This window comes from Ptiloglossa arizonensis, chromosome 6 (assembly GCF_051014685.1).
Source record: "Ptiloglossa arizonensis isolate GNS036 chromosome 6, iyPtiAriz1_principal, whole genome shotgun sequence".
In the NCBI taxonomy this organism is placed as follows: domain Eukaryota; kingdom Metazoa; phylum Arthropoda; class Insecta; order Hymenoptera; family Colletidae; genus Ptiloglossa; species Ptiloglossa arizonensis.
In genome coordinates this window covers 18136292-18152543 of record NC_135053.1, presented here as the reverse complement: position 1 = coordinate 18152543, position 16252 = coordinate 18136292, and the positions used below count along the sequence as shown (strand labels likewise).

Here is a 16252-nt window from a genome sequence, read left to right as displayed (position 1 = left end):
GTGACCATTATAATTTCACATTCCTCCCGTGGTGACGATATTTGCCGTTGCATTAATATTACAAACCGACAAAGGAGACAATACCCACCTCGGTGGATACCTAAAGCGATGCAAATCCTTTTGCGACGTTCTATCGCGTTCGTGTATCCTTCTGTAGTTAACATGGACGCGGCGTCGTTGGAACGAAATACTACTTGTGCTTTCATTGAACTCGCTGTCGGTTAATGTGTCCACAATGAATAATATCCTGCGCAACTGGAAGTAAAAAAAAAAAAACAAAGAAAAGAAAAACCTTCTTCCAAAGAAACCATCGTACACGCGTACAGAAGATTATTCCAATTTCGCGATTTGCAGTACACGACGCCATTGTAATTTCAAATTTCGTACGATAAACGACGCGCGTTGCTTTAGTGATAGTATCACAAATGATAACAAAACGGAAAAGACCGTGAAATTCATCCAGAGCGATGGAAACCCTTTTGGTTCCAATGTTCTCGCGAGTATCCTCGTGGGTAGTTAACACAGTCGTCACGAGGCTGGAAGAAATCCTGTTTGTGCTTTCATTAAAGTCTCCAACTGGTCCCAACGATATTAAAGGTGGCGTACACGGAAAGCCATCCCTCCCCTTCTTCCATCCATTCAGAACCCTCCTCCTTCATCGTGGGTTATCTCGGTTTCGCTCTGTCATTATCCGTTGGCCAGTGAACGAAGGATTTACGGCGGTTCGCTATTCTCCGCCGTTGGAAATCATCGTGATCATTATTCTCTCCGAGGAGGCATGGACCTCTGCCAACTTCCTTCACGGCCTTAAGCCACGAGGAATTATTTCCGAGGATTATTTCCCTCTCCCCCTTCGCCCGACCTTCGGAGAATTGGTTTCAATCGATGCGAGTTTTGAATGCGTTAACAGTGAAAGCGGAGGGAATGCAGAAGAAATAGATTTACGACGATACGAGTGGAACGAAAGGTCCGTGACGAGCCGGTGTTCGCGCGTTTTTCTTCTTTCGCGCGCATCGGAGAAGCGTCTTTAACGGGATAGGAGAGATTTCATTCTCCGCGCGTTCCTTCTTTTGCGAGAATTGACCGTACGTACTTTTAACGAGGCACGTGGTTCCTAGATAGAAAAATGATCATCTTCGGTGGGTTTCTTCTTTTATCAAAATTGGTATTTTCAATTGGAGCAGGTGGTGCCTTGGTGGAAGAATTTTTGCCCTTGGTGCGTTACTTCTTTTACGAGAATTAGAAGAAGATACTTTTAACGAGGCATATGATTCCTAGGTAGAATTTTTATCTTTGGTGAACTTTTTCTTTTATAAAAATTAGTATTTTCGAATAGATGGTTCTTTGGTAGAAGAATTTTTGTCTTTAGTGCGTTCCTTTTTTTATGAGAATTAGAAGAAAGTACTTTTAACGAGGTATATGGTTTTTCGGTAGAATTTTTATCTTTGGTATGTTCCTTCTTTGATAAAAATTAATATTTTCAAGTAGATGGTTCTTTGGTAGAAGAATTTTTGTCTTTAGTGCGTTTCTTCTTTTACGAAAATTAGAAGAAGGTATTTTTAACGAGGTATATGGTTCCTAGGTAGAATTTTTATCTTTGGTGTACTTCTTCTTTTATAAAAATTAGTATTTTCGAATAGATGGTTCTTTGCTAGAAGAATTTTTATCTTTAGTGCGTTCCTTTTTATAGGAAAATTAGAAGAAGGTACTTTTAACGAGGCATATGGTTCCTAGATAGAATTGTTATCTTTGGTATGTTCCTTATCTTATAAAAATAAGTGTTTTCAAGTAGATGGTTCTATGGTAGAAGAATTTTTGTCCTTGGTACATACTTTCTTTCATAAAAATTAAAAGTACGTACTTTTAACGAGGCATACCTTCACCGAGGCGTTCCTCGGTAGAATTTTCATCTTCAGTATGTTCCTCTTTTCATAAAAATTGGAATAGAAGTATGATCAGTAGGTGTAAATGATTCCCCGGTAAAAGGAGTCCTTTCCACCTAGGCTCTTGGTATACTCGCCAAGGCCGATCCATCACCCTACCAATCATATACAATTATCCGCCTTCGAAAAGGACTCCCACGTAGGACTGAAACGCCCTCTGAACCCTCGGGGACAGGTATCGAGGGAACGGTACGAATCTATTTTAGTTTCACGCAAACATTAATCTCCATTCATTATAGCACCAACTACCGAAGAAGACCTATACGCTCGGATCAAAGTACAAAATACACAACAAATTCCTCTACCTGCCCTCGTTTCCGATCATACCTATTTATGAACCATCCTTTCATCTTCTCGTAAACTCTCCCTAATACACCGATTCCAGAAATCGCTGTCACATCGATCCAAAGACAACTACAACTATAAATCCCCCCTATAAAACTACCTACGTTTCCCCATCGAAGATCGTACATCTCAACTAGATTAATACAACCGCCACAACACGGTCGAGGCGTCATAAATTCTTACGTGTATCCTCGATTATTCCTCTCACCGATCTCGCGAGATATCTAACGAAATCCGATCCACATCAGTTTCATCCGTTAGTCGTCGGTGTGGGCGAGAAGCGTTACCTTTTCTTTCTTTTCAATTTGTTTTTTTTCTCTCTCTCTCTCTCTCTCTTCCTTCTCCATTTATTTTTTATTATCTTTTTATTTTTTTTTTCAAAGTTCCAAGGAACAGTCGTGGCAAATCTTGTGCAAACGACCCTAGTGGGCGAGTTTCCTGACAGTTCGATATGGCAAGGACGGCACGACGTTCGATCGTCCGGTTAAGATACCTTGTAAGGAGGGACAGCGAGGCCGTTTCGTTCGGAAACTCTCCTTTCTTTCGGCCCTACATTCGTTTCTCGGAATCCGTCGCGGTATCGACCCGTTAATCGTTTGCTTCGCTATGGGAAAATGTGTGTCGCAAACGGCCAGATACATAGAGCGATAGCTTCATACGCGACGTGGCTGCAAAAAGTGGCGTGGCCGGATCCGGAGAAAATCGCGTTGCGGTATTCTCGGTGTACCCCGATGATGATTTCTTGTACCCTTGACGAGCGGTTCGCGATACCAACCGACGCGAATCGCTTCTAAGTTTCTTTTTTTTTTATTTTTTTATTTTTTTCAAGTTGGACAGTCTCCTCGTGTGAATATTTGAGCGATTAATTTCCAAACGGTACGATTCTTTCGCTTTTAACGCGTTCAGCGTAGCGTGGGTCATCGGTGACCCACGCTTGGCTCGTAAGTTCACGGTGCGGGAGATGCGAGATGAAAATCTGTAAATAAGAGTTTTGCGAAATTTAACGTATTGTAATATTTATTGGGACGACGTAAAGGAACACTTGGTGAGATGAATGTATAAACTATGATTTAATTTATCCGGTGTGGATAACATTTAATGTGTGTTGCGTAACTGGGGAATTGGTAGGCTCTTTGTTTGTAACAGTATGAAGAAGCTGAAGAAGGAAGATGATTTGTGAGCGTTTAGGAAGAGAGAAGGAAGAGAAAGAGAGGAGAGATTGAGAGAAGAGGTTTAGCACGAAGTTGAAGTTACGAAACTTCAGCAGCAATTTGATCTTCCTACGCCATTGGTGACGGTAATGGCAGTGGTACGTGCCAAAATACGCAGGTGTTACTTCAAAGTGTTGTAACTGCTCGGAAAAAAATTGCAGCGACTCGATTCTTTTAGCAAATTAAAGAAGAAGAAGCGAGATTTAAGATAACGTTAACGACGTGCTGGGAAAAAATTCGTTCCATTCCATAGAGGGCATTGAACTTTGCAATTTTTCGGTACCGTGAAACTCTCAACGTACCCTCGTTTCTAACACGCTGTAGTGGTGAGGATCCATTAAACCGAAGATCGAAGCACGGTGTCGTAAAGTGGAGAGTTCGAGCTTTAATTTGAAATAAAAATCATTATCCTACGATCATTTCCAACGGAGTTATAGCAGTTCGAAAGTTGTCAATTTTCCTTTATTTTTGGCAAGTGTGTCAAAAATTATACAGGTAGTAGAAATGGTCATCAATGAAATTTTACCAAAATGGTACTCTTGTAATATATAAGTACTATACAGGTAGTAGAATATAAAATATACTTAGGAATAGAATATACTTATATATATAAGTACTAACAATTATACACAGGTAGTAGAAATGGTCATCAGTGAAATTTTACCAAAATGGTACTCTTATAATATACAAGTACTATACTCCTCAAACTCCATAGACCTCTATTTCTATTTTCTGTCCTCAACAATGCACACCAGTAACTTATTTTATATCATCAGTCCACACACCGTTCGATAACCATCAACAAACAATTCAATTCAATGGTGGAATTCATTATACAACCTTGCCCACTTCGAAGAAGCTGTCTTCGTCTAACTGGAAAAACAAATCCGAATAATTTTCCACTCCGAGGCGTATCGTTCTCAATCGCTACCGATCAGCCACGAATCAACAAGCGTTTCAATTTTCCTTTTCTTCTTTCTTTCCTTCTCTCATACAAATTTTCATCTCGTTTCATCCGATGGGTTTAACCGAGAACTCGTTTTTAATTCCATCACCGATGGAAGCCAGACAACGTCTGAACTTTCGTTCAATTCTCTCAATGTTTCACCAATCTATCCACCAGATCCAAACTAGGAGGAGATTCTATCGCGCCAGTTAGCGCTGGGCTGTTTCGCGTGACGGAATTCTCATGCGCGAGTATATAGATCGTTGTAGATCGCGTTACGATACCATCGCGTGTTATAAATTACCCTCGCGTAATTTCTCTCGTTTCGGCTCTTCGAGAAATTCGCGAGACATCGAAGGAGAACCGCTTCACGACGAATGCGTTTCGCCCGGAACGAACGATCACGAGGCATTGTTGCTCCCGAGTGAAGATTCCAAAGAATCTATATATATTTTTTTTTAAACGATTTTCTTCTCTTCGACAGGACCGCAGAAATTCTTGCCACCGTTGGTCTATCATCGTCGACTCGGACGATGCTTGGCCGCGTTGCAAACGATCCTCGGTGTCGCGGTGACATCGCTGTCGTTATGGTTACTGCTCTGGGCGCCTCATCTACCGATCGCGGACAATCCGTACTGGAGCGGTATGCCGGTGAGTAATCTGTCCCGATCTTCCCTGGAAAATCGACCAACGAATCGTTCATTTCTGTCCCATTGTTTTGCAGTTGTTGCTCTCGGGTAGCTTCGGCATTTGCTTGCTGTGCTGCTTCAAGAAAGAGTACCCGGGGATGAGTCCAGGATTCTGCCTCTCGTCGACGAAGGTAATTGAGCTCCAGTTGCGTAAAAGATTCCATTGGAAGATTTCTGACTGAAGAATGCTTGGAGGATGAACAAGGCAACGGATTCCGGATTTCGTACAACTATGGGCTGTTTGTTACGTTGTTGTTAACGTGTTTGTAGACTGTAGAGAGTCAGAATCTCGCATTATCGTTGGTACAGTTAGGGGTGTAGTTTTGTTTAATATCTGCACACCTTCGGTGGTAGAGAGTGATCTGTGGATGTGTTAGAGGTCTACTTAGGGAGATAATAACGTTCCGAGAACCATTGTGAAAGTAGGATCCGATTCAATACCTACCGAGTGGTAGGATAGTCTTTGAAAGGCCCGGAGGTTTACTTCTGATGATAATAATGTTCCAAGATCCATTGTGAAACTAGAATCTGATTTAATACCTGCGCACTTTCGAATTCTTCGAGAGGCTAGGTGTCCGTTCCGTCGTTGTTAGCGCATACTTCGACCGCTCGTGTATCTAGACTTTGTCTGTGTACTGGTGTCGTCGGATCGTTGCAGTCTGTCGGTTTTGTTAATGTCAGTAGGTCCGAGGACCGTCTACGAAGCAACGTTTGCAAGTAGGTTAGACGTCCACTTCAGTGGACGCTTCCAGAATCGTCATCGTCTGGGTATTCAATTTTCGAGAAACGATCTTCGGTTGAATTGCATCAGCCTCTGCAATATACTCGAGAGTCGAAGCAATCGGAGACAGACATCTGATAACTTATCCTTGTGAAAGAATCTTACGTCATCGGATCAGTATAGTTAGCCTACCGTATTAACATCAGACCTATCCCAAAGCTTCGATGAAGTCTGGCAAAGCACCAAAAAGCTTCTCCAAGACGAGGCAATTAATGTTCGAAAGTCTCGAACGGTGCAAGCTGAAACGCAACCTAGGTGACGAATATTTTAAGAATTTTGAGAAATAGTCCAAGGATAAAACCTTTCAAGGCAGTTTCGTATTCCATTTTGTAATCGTCTTTAAAATTGTCAACTTTCAACCAACGTTAACACCATCACTTGTACAATACCAACTGTATCCACAAACTATTTCTACTTTTCACGCTACAAATTAATCAAACCTCAAAGACACCTCTAAACAAAGAAAACTGACGTGTCAGGCAACGTGTTACAGATATTCAAACTCGGATTAGTCCGAATGGTTATGCCAATGTGTCCACTTCTGGAAACTCAACTTGTTATTTTTGTGTCGAACAGGTCCTCAGCGTGTTCCTCGCGACTCTGGCGACTGTTACGTGTTCCATCGCGTGCGTATTCTCGATGATGCATCTGGTGCGTCTGATGGGACTGGAGTGCAACCCTGCGCGGGTGTTGAACGCCACCTGCGTCTGCAGGCCCAGAGAGGACGCGTCGAATTCAACGGTGACGGCTGTTAGATACATGGACCTTAACTGTCCAGAGGTGGAGAGCATCCTGACCATCCTCCTGATCTTCTCCAGCACCTGTAACGCTCTTGGCGCTGTGGTGTCCGGCTGGTACACCTACCTCCATTGGAGCACCAGGAACAAGAGGCCCAAGTACATGCAAGTTAGAACCGGACTCAACGCGGGGAACAGTTTCCTCAGCGGCAGACCGATCTACAATCCGAATCTGAACGAACGATGACAATTTACCCAAGGGACTGACGAGGATAGCTCGTATCTTCGTTACTCATCGTTAACGATGGACGACGGAGTGCTTTAGCTCGACGAGCCTCGAACGACGACGAACATATCTCAACGAAACGGCTGCGTTAAACGACAGATTCACTCGAACGACGATAACGAGTCCAACGAACATTCGTAAAGGAATAATGCTAGTCCTTCGATTTGGGTGTACATCTTCGAACGGTCCACGACGACGAAACGATGCGAGAACTATGGATCGAAAGGGTACGATCCGTTAGAATTTATTGTAACAATAACGATTCCAACGTATTCCTCGTCGACGAAGAACTCTGTCTCGCGTGTTAGGTGATCAGAACGAGACCAAAAACGTTAATTTACCGATATAATCGTGTACCGATCGACGAGCAGATTCTCAGCAAACGAAACGAAGTCGCACACCCGTTTACATTGATCGTCGTAATGTGTTCGTAATATTTATTGTATCGTGAACATCGTCGCGTCGCTAAGTTAAGGTAGCAATTTTCGAATCTCTCTAGGCGACGATCGAACGGGACTGCATTTAACGATACCACGATTCTTGTATAAGTCGATGTTTCGTCCGATCGGAGAATGGAATTGCAAGAACCCGGCTACATATCATTAAATTGTATTTAACAGGAGAGAAAATTTTTTTTTTTTTTTTTTTTTGATATCGTCGTGAAATATTTATTATTAAGGAAACGCGTAGAAAGATAAGGGGGAGAGCTACGGGATATGTATTTATGTTAAGTGAACGCGTGGAAACGCATGGAAGCGAAAGTTGGCGTGGAATCGAGAAAATTGTGAAACGTTCCGTAAGGTACGAACGACGATAATAATTTAACGGATAACGGGTCACTCCGCGTGCGATTCGTTTTCCACGCGGATCGTCAGTATTTTAGGTATAATTGATAAGCGAACGCCTCGCGAGTGTGTGTCCGGTAGCATGTATAGTATGGACGTAGAAAGAATGCTTCCGAGTGTCGTGTTCGAGATGCTCGTAAAATATTTTTTTACCGTAACGTCGTTTGTTATTATTACGACATACGGAGCAATACCAGAACGTAGAATCTTTATTAAAAAAGAAAAAATTTTCGATCGTTGAATCCGAACACCGTTCGGAAGCATTTCTCTTCGACTGTCCCCGGTATACGTGCTAGTAGCGTAAACGAGAAACTGTAACGACGAGTGAAAGCTTTTTATCTTTTTAATCCGCGTAGTCGAAAATAACGTCTTCGATTTTATACCTCATCGCGAGTAACGCGTAAGAAATTAGTCTTAAGGCCCTTTTTTTTTCAACGAATAAATTATACACGCGACACGAACGATCGGGCGGATTATGAATTTTTATCGGGACTCGATGTAAACGAAAGAATAAAAACATTTCAGTATTATGATGGCGAAGAAGTAAGAGAGAGAGAGAGAGAGAGAGCATCCTCGATCGCTTCATTTTATTTTATTTGATTCGGTTCGTGATTCTCCGTGGAAATTGTACGAAGTTGGCTCTCCGATTTCCCCTCCTCCTCGTTTATGCGAATCTCTGGTATCACGGCGCAGTCGCTGGACTGTGACTCCCACGAATCACGTAGAACCCTCGTCATTCTGTTTGCAATACATTGTAAATTATATATCAGTGTCTTCGAGGTTATTGTCTTCCCCCACCACTTGCCTACCCCCACCACCAATTACCGACTCTCGTTAAAATAGCCTTCACGCGAAATAAATTAATTGTACGGAACGTGGAAGATATTATTAAGACATTATTACACATAGAAGATATTATTACACTATCTAAAAAATAGAAATTGAATATGTGCATAAATGTACTCTTCGAGTAACTTTGAACGCTGAGAGGAGGCGTGGTTAAAGTAGTGAGGGGAACTGCACGAAAGTAGGCGTGGCTGAAGTGGTGGGGGGAACTGCACGAGAGTAGGCGTGACTGAAGTGGTGGGGGGAACTGCACCTTGATGACCACGTACGATAAACAACTCGCTACAACAATAGATTTCGTTGTGAAGCATCCAATACAATATTTAATAATAATAAGAATAATTTTAACCGATGTTTACAGTATCCCAAGTTGTACCAACTGTGTGGACAATTGTCAGATCTAAAAATTTATATATCGATATCAGTGCCATCTGGTGGGCGAACACAATTTCCTAACCTCAAATTTAAAAGTAAGTTTATCGAATATTGTACGAAATTGTGGCCGTGATCTTTTTGTTACTCGCTGTAAGTTAACAGTTAGTCACCTGGTATGTCCACTAATTGGTCCTTTGTCTTTGTAATGACTTTCGAAGTCATTACATAGAGTTTGGTCAGGTGAAAACGAGTCCTCTTCCACGTCTGTTAATTCCGTCGTTTCCAAAGTGGAGCGATTCCTTCCGTGCATTTCGAACGAATTCTCCCCCGTTGCAACTTCCGGTTCACCTACAAATTGTCACCTAACCTTCTAGCCATCCATTTACCAACTCGAATCACGTGGTTCACGATTACCTCTGGACGATCTGGGCTTAGTGGATCTTTTGGACAAAGCTGGTAACATTTTCTTCCATTTCACGAACGAGGTGTTGACCACTTCTTCCCTTCTCTTCACTATTCTGAATAATTTACGTCGCTCTTCTGTACGCTCATGACGTAATTGGATCTGAAAGAACGATCAAACTTCGTGCAAAAATAGTACCACAATGTAATCTCTTCAACATCGAAAGATTAGCCTACTGTGTCTAGAAACATCTTTGTTAGAATCTGGAGGAACAGCTTGCAACACTTTTTTTGACACACCCTGTACACGATCGGTAAGGTCGAGTAATATTATTATTTTCGCGATTAGAATATTAATCGTTCGCTTTGTCACCTTTAAATCGTTGTTAGCCTCTCTCAACGAGCCAGTTAGAGACACCATGTAGTAAATGATTAGGGTCATCAGAACGATCAGGGGGATCACGATACCCGGTGAAGCAATGTAATCCAGACATCTGAGAATTAAACATTCCGATGTTGCAAATTTATAGTTCGTATGGGAACGTTGATCAAAAGAGTCGCGAAACCTTTGTATCGGTTCTGGGAGCGAATCCGTGAGCTGTTTCGTGGCCAGATGATAAATTTTCTTGTATCCAGAGAACGGGCCACAGTGCCACGAAGGCTCCACCCAAACGATCGCATAACCGACAGGCAACACGCACAGCAACAACATCGTTAGCAACAAAGCGAAGTAGAAATTGTTCGACCTGAAAAAATTACGCGAATTTTATCTTGACTATTAAAATTCAGGATCGTATTGGATTATTCGAAAAGTCATTTCGTTTTCCAAAATGGAGAATATATAATTTAATAAAATGTTTATATACTCTGAAAAATTGTGTTTCATTTTCACCAAAAAAAAAAACGAAATGACTTTCCGAACAACCTAATAGTTTATCGTCTACCACAGTGGCGTAACTAAAGGGGGTAAATGTTCCTCTTTCTGTGAAAAGATTTGAAAAATTGTCTATTTTCTTAAACAATTTACAAAAATTGAACAAAAGTCTTTCTCTTTAGAATCGAACAAATTTTGCCTTCTTCTATGTTTGGAATTTCTGGTTACGCCACTGTTCCAACGAATTGTCGAAATTTCGCATGTATGGTCGAAACGAGTATAATTTATTCAATGTAAACGTTTCGAAGCTCAAACAAGGTTATGTGTGCTTTGCTCTTGCGGCTAGAGATGTGTTACTGGCACTAATTTGTAAACAAAAGAAATTACAATGTTCGATGTCGAGAACTACTATTATAATCAGTCAACGTCTTTGTTGACCGGTGATTTTCAATAATTACGAATAAAAAATAATATGATAGTAATTTTAGTTACCTGGAGGCACGAAAGATTACTTCGTGGGGCACGTTGCAGGTGAGAACTGCCCAGGAACGCAGGTACATGAGGATACCGAGCTTGAGGAGGTTCAACGCAGTTAAACCGGGGCTGAAGAACATCCCCATCCAAATCATCCCTTGATTGTTGACCAAGTGAAGTATGTTCTCCGCGATCTTGAAGTCACCGTACTGAGGAAATTGCTTTTCCAGGTCCCAGCACCAGCAACCGTTCATGAAACGAACGAAGAGAGCGCGGAAGAAGTCTATGCTGAGCGTGAATACTATGACCAGTACCTGGAAATGTCACACGTTCAGAATGTGCCCATAAATAGCTACAGGAATGGAGCAGTTGAAGAAGATCGTCGAATAATCGTTGCAATTTTAATTTACCATGTCCATGACGGTCAGTTTGGCGAGCTCCTGTCCAAACATCGTCTCCCAACACAAACGACGAAGCTTTTTGCGAGTTTTTAGATCCAATACCTTCGACGAAGCAGCTGTGGAACCGAATATGCAGAAATTAGAAAAATGTACTGTTGGGAGTTTCAAAGAATGCCTGTGAGTGAAAATGCAGAAATTGAAGTATGTACTATGCTGTAAAATTAAATCCAGCAAGTTCAACGAGGCAGCTGTGGAAACGAATATGCAGAAATTAGAAAAATGTACTGTTGGGAGTTTCAAAGAATGCCTGTGAGTGAAAATGCAGAGATTGAAATATGTACTGTGCCATAAAATTAAATCCAGCGAGTTCAACGAAGCAGCTGTGGAAACGAATGTGCAATAAATTAAAAAAATGTACTGTTGGCAGCTACAAAGAATGCTTCTTCGCGTTTCCACGAAAATATATTAGTTTATTAGTAATATATTACGAAATTTCGACCAACAGTAGAGCAACTATTTTTTAAAAATTCAAATCTTCACAGTTGCGTTCCATCCAGATGCATTCTTTTTAGCTCCCAAGTATATAATATTCGAACGGAAATATCGAACTTTGTTCATACTTGTATTTTGCATCGTCTTCGTGCAAACTTGTTCAAAGCATTTGACGACGTATTCTTTCTTCTCGAGTGGAATTACTCGTTCGTTCAACGACGTCGAAGAACTGTCCAAGGTAGACATTTTATCGGTTGTTTCTTCGCTGAATTCGTTGGTAAATACGGTGGTGACTATTGGTGATTCGGTACTCGTCAGTACTGTGGTGATTTTTGAATAATCATCGATCGTTTCAGCCGTCGTTGAAGACGATGATGGGTCCAAGATGGTAGAAGTATCGACAGGATCTTTGCTGCTGGTTTTTCCCTCGTTTTCTATTACGTCATAAATTGTCGTCTCGTTGAAGTTCGTACTGGACAACGACGTATCGCTGGTTTCTTCGTTCAGTTCGGTGAAAAAAGTCTTTGTGAAGTTATCGTCCATAGAATAGATTGTGGTCGTATCGAAAGTATCATTCCTCTCGAGCATTTGTGACGTAAAATTATCTTCTTCGAGTATGTTCTCGGTCGAAAACGAGACGGTTTCATTGGCTTTAATGTCATCCACATCGTAATTCTCGTATAGGTAATCCAAGGGTGAATAATCACCGACATTGTATATCTCTTCCAGTGATTTGTCATCCAATATCGGATTCAAGAAGAAATTTGTAGGCATCATCGAGTGCGATGGTAGTACTGGCTTAACAGCTGCGTAGAATAAATTTATATTCTTAATAAAATTCTAGTACACAAAAAGAACAAGAAATAGTGAATTTAGCAAACCGTGTCTTTATTCACATGATAGTAAAAATGTTCGTTAAATTAACGTGTATCAAATTGGGTTGAATAGAGTCGAGTAGAGTTGAGTTGAGTCGAGTCAAATTCGGTCTACTCGAATTGGGTTCAATCGAGTCGACTTAGGTCAGTTTTATTGGGCAGGGTTGAATCGAATCCAGCTCAATTGTATCGAGTAAGGCTGAGTCGAATTCAAATAGGTTGTTTGAGTAGAATCGAGTCATGTCGAGTTCACTTATGTCAAATTGAGTAGAGTAGAGTCATGTCGAGTTTAGGCCAGTCAAGTCAGATTGAGTAGAGTAGAGTAGAATAGAGTAGAGTAGAGTAGAGTAGAGTAGAGTAGAGTAGAGTAGAGTAGAGTGAAGTAGAGTAGAGTAGAGTAGAGTAGAGTAGAGTAGAGTAGAGTAGAGTAGAATAGAGTAGAGTAGAGTCGTGTCAAGTTCAATCTAGTCGAGTCGAATTGAGTAGAGTAGTGTCAAGTTCAGTCTAATCGAGTCGAATTGAGTACAGTAATTTCGAGACGAAATTATTCAAACGAGTTGACTCAAACTCAAAGCAATCGTATTGAGTAGGCTCGAATTAAATTCAGCTTCTTCGATTTAGATCAAGTTCAATCGAATCGAATTCAAGTCTAGTACAATCGAGTCGATTTTTCGAAACTCAACCGAGAACACAACGAAGACTTACTTGTTTCATTTTTATACTGCGGATCGGTAACATTTCCCGCCAGAACTAAACTTAGAGACACGAGTGTCGTAAAAGGAAGTCGCGACTTGTTCATATTGCTGTTGCACTCGATATGTTTGTAGGTGCAATTCATAATCGTCGGTCGGAGGTCCCACAGGTCTTGTTTCTACAATAGAAAACATTACGAACGAACATCTCAAGTTCAGAAGTAAAATTGAATTTATACGTTATTTCACCTACCATTGAATTTATTTTGCCGAACAATGCGAATATCAAAGAGTAGAGATTCAATAAATTCAAAACCATTATTCTGCAACGAATTGTGCGCATTTTGACAATCATTCTCCTGGATAGATCGGGCGACACGTTACAATCTCGAACTCACCGTGCCAGCTGCAAACGAAGTTGCTTCCGGGGATGGTAGTTCTCCATTAGGCCCAATATCTCGAAAAACATTGGGAACAGGTACGAGATCAGGGACATCACCACCGTGATCTCGTTCTGCCTCCACCAATCGTTCTGTTCGAACTCCTCGGCGCTTCGGGCGACCATTTTTATCACAGCGTACGCCGACAATGCCAACAACAATATCACCGATACGTTCACGAATATCCTCATCAGTATGATTTTCCAACTGAAAAACAACGAATAGTTAAACACGCGTGGAAAGGTACAAAAATTGCGAGCAGACAGTTACAAGGTAACTTAAAAGCGACGAAACTCGCGAATAAGAAAGTCAATCAAGTAAACGAAGTTAACGAAGTTGTAGTTACTAAGTCCACCGGTGTCTCAGGAAGAAAGGTCACATTAGTCACGGAACATCCATCGAATTGTAAAAAAATTATACTCCTGTTTTGTTTATCAATTAATATTAAAGAGTGAAAACCACCTTCCAATCGCTTCGATAGATAAAATATCTATTTATTTAAGCAATTCGGCAATTGATGGAAGTCAATTGAGTACAAAGAATGCTGAATACGGAAAGCTTTTTATCGATCATAGATGGCGCCACTGTGGCCGATCCAATAATTACGAAAAAGCGATCGGTATATAAATTCGATTTGTATTTCGAAATTGTACAGTGATCGTGAAGAACGATGTATCGATTCCAGAAGATAATCTTACTTCCTTTCGTCTTTCTCTTTTTCTGCCTCCTCGAGCAGAGCCTCCTTGAACCCGAGAACAATGCTGGCCATTCGATTGTGAGCGGTTTCCGGATTGCCTATCATGAAGTCCCATCCTGTGAACAACTTCCACGAAAACGCGCACTCGTCCTCCTTCTCGGTGAGTTTGCTCAGCCGAGAGTTCTCCGCCATTCTGAAAAAATATCATGCCTCGTCGATTTGCCAAGAAGCAGACAGTTATTGGTCATTGTTGTTTACTTGCGTAATATAGCCACGAAGCTGTAGATGTAGAGGACCAGGTTTGTGACGAAATAGGCCAAAGGTAACCGGTAACCGCTCTCGGAGTCTTGATTGGTGTACCAACCGTAAAAGAACGGAGAATACTTCAATATTCCTTCGAACTCCCACAGTGTCAGTAAGTGCTTAGATTTGATCTTCTCCTCTCTGAGCATGATCTTTCGCTCCCCAGCCGCGCTCGGGTCCGCTGTGAGCACCTACCGGTCGTGAACGAAAAAGAAAGATGGCGAGTATCCTCGTGTATCCAAGGTGAGGCACTTAACCTCGTTAGGTATACCGGTACACGTGTGCACGTTCGTGCTTTACGTTATTTCAAACACCCTACCGCGGGGGAATCTAATAAAATCGTGAATAAATATTCCTAATTAAATTTTCCGTTAGATCGTGTCGCTCGACGTACCTCTGGAATGGCCACGAAAGCAGTTATGATCGCCGACATGACGAGATTGATCGAGAACAGCCATCGCAGGAAGGTGAAGTAGGAGGCCACGGCGGATCCAAAATGAGACTCGATTTCCTTGATTCGAAGCTCCCAGGGGATCAACCAGGTCTGGAGGTTGACCAGTTCTCTTCTGCAATATTGCCATTTCTGTAATTGAACAACGAACGAGTGACTTAACTAGGTGTCCGGTTCACGAATGCATTCACGAATGGTTCACGATTGTCACAACTATCGGAATCGAGTCGAGTGGGACTCTTTCCAGATGCAATCTTCTCATCCGCGCACTGTACGTATTATGGACCTAACCCCAGATGCAATTTTCTCATCTGCGCACTGTACGTATTATGGACCTTTCGTAACACCAGATGCAATTTTATCATCTGCGCACTGTACATATTATGGACCTAACCCCAGATGCAATCTTCTCATCTGTTCACTGTACATATTATGAACCTTTCGTAACACCAGATGCAATTTTCTCATTTTCGCACTGTACATATTATAGATCTTTCGTAACAGCAGATGCAATCTTCTCATCTGCGCACAGTACATATTATGGACCTTTCGTAACCTCGGATGCAATCTTCTCATCTGCGCACTGTACACATTATGTTTACGCAGACTGTACTGGCTACGTCTTCTGTTCGTCCGCATCGTAAACGTAGTTACGTTCACTATTATACCTCTCTGCAAGCTCAGAGATCGCGAGAAACAATTTTTCCAAAATTACCTTCGTAGTGAACAGTGAGATACGTGCAATGGCGTCCTTGGTGCTCCGCGTGTGAGCCAGCCTCTCCTGAAGGACTCCTTCGTGCCTCCTGACGTAGGACTTCGCTTGACGAACGAGCCTGATTTTCCTCTGAAGTGGCCAGGGCTGTTGCTTCACACCGCTCAGCACCTTCTTGTGCAGTTCCAGTTTCTCGAATATCTGCTCCTGGCACCCGCTTTCCTCTATCGAAATCGCAGTTCTGTACAGGTTTTCGCGAGGATTACACACAATCTCGATCATAAACGATATATTAATTATCAGTGCCGCCCTCAGCACTGTCACTTGCCCGTTATTATTAGTCACTTCTATATTTTATGAAACATAAACGACTATTTTATTTCAATAATAAATTACTATCTATTTTTTGTAATTAGAACGCAATTGTACTATCAT

General features: G+C 41.7%; 3 protein-coding genes across 7 annotated transcripts in view; 2 read left to right on the top strand and 1 right to left on the bottom strand.

The window, feature by feature from the left end:
• The window catches only part of LOC143148697 (uncharacterized), a 27635-nt gene extending 19088 nt beyond the window's left edge, over positions 1-8547 (top strand). For both annotated transcript variants that reach the window (XM_076315294.1, XM_076315295.1), the window contains exons 6-8: positions 4930-5096; positions 5170-5265; positions 6492-8547. In XM_076315294.1, coding sequence (XP_076171409.1) covers positions 4930-5096; positions 5170-5265; positions 6492-6899 — 671 coding nt within the window. In that variant the 3' untranslated portion in view covers positions 6900-8547. The remainder of the gene's footprint in view (positions 1-4929; positions 5097-5169; positions 5266-6491) is intronic.
• On the bottom strand, positions 8241-16252 carry LOC143148398 (transmembrane channel-like protein). The gene is made up of 16 exons (XM_076314699.1): positions 16237-16252; positions 15821-16164; positions 15049-15237; positions 14610-14845; positions 14353-14544; positions 13613-13861; positions 13468-13537; positions 13228-13393; positions 11776-12453; positions 11165-11271; positions 10773-11068; positions 9973-10152; positions 9780-9900; positions 9419-9569; positions 9175-9352; positions 8241-8521 (listed from the first exon to the last, which is right to left on the bottom strand). The coding sequence occupies exons 1-16, from the start codon at positions 16250-16252 to the stop codon at positions 8371-8373; spliced, it is 3324 nt and encodes a 1107-aa protein (XP_076170814.1). The 3' UTR covers positions 8241-8370.
• The window catches only part of LOC143148703 (uncharacterized), a 47761-nt gene continuing 47484 nt past the window's right edge, over positions 15976-16252 (top strand). For all 4 annotated transcript variants that reach the window (XM_076315307.1, XM_076315305.1, XM_076315306.1 and 1 more), the window contains exon 1: positions 15976-16055. The gene's annotated coding sequence lies outside the window, so the exon portion shown is untranslated. The remainder of the gene's footprint in view (positions 16056-16252) is intronic.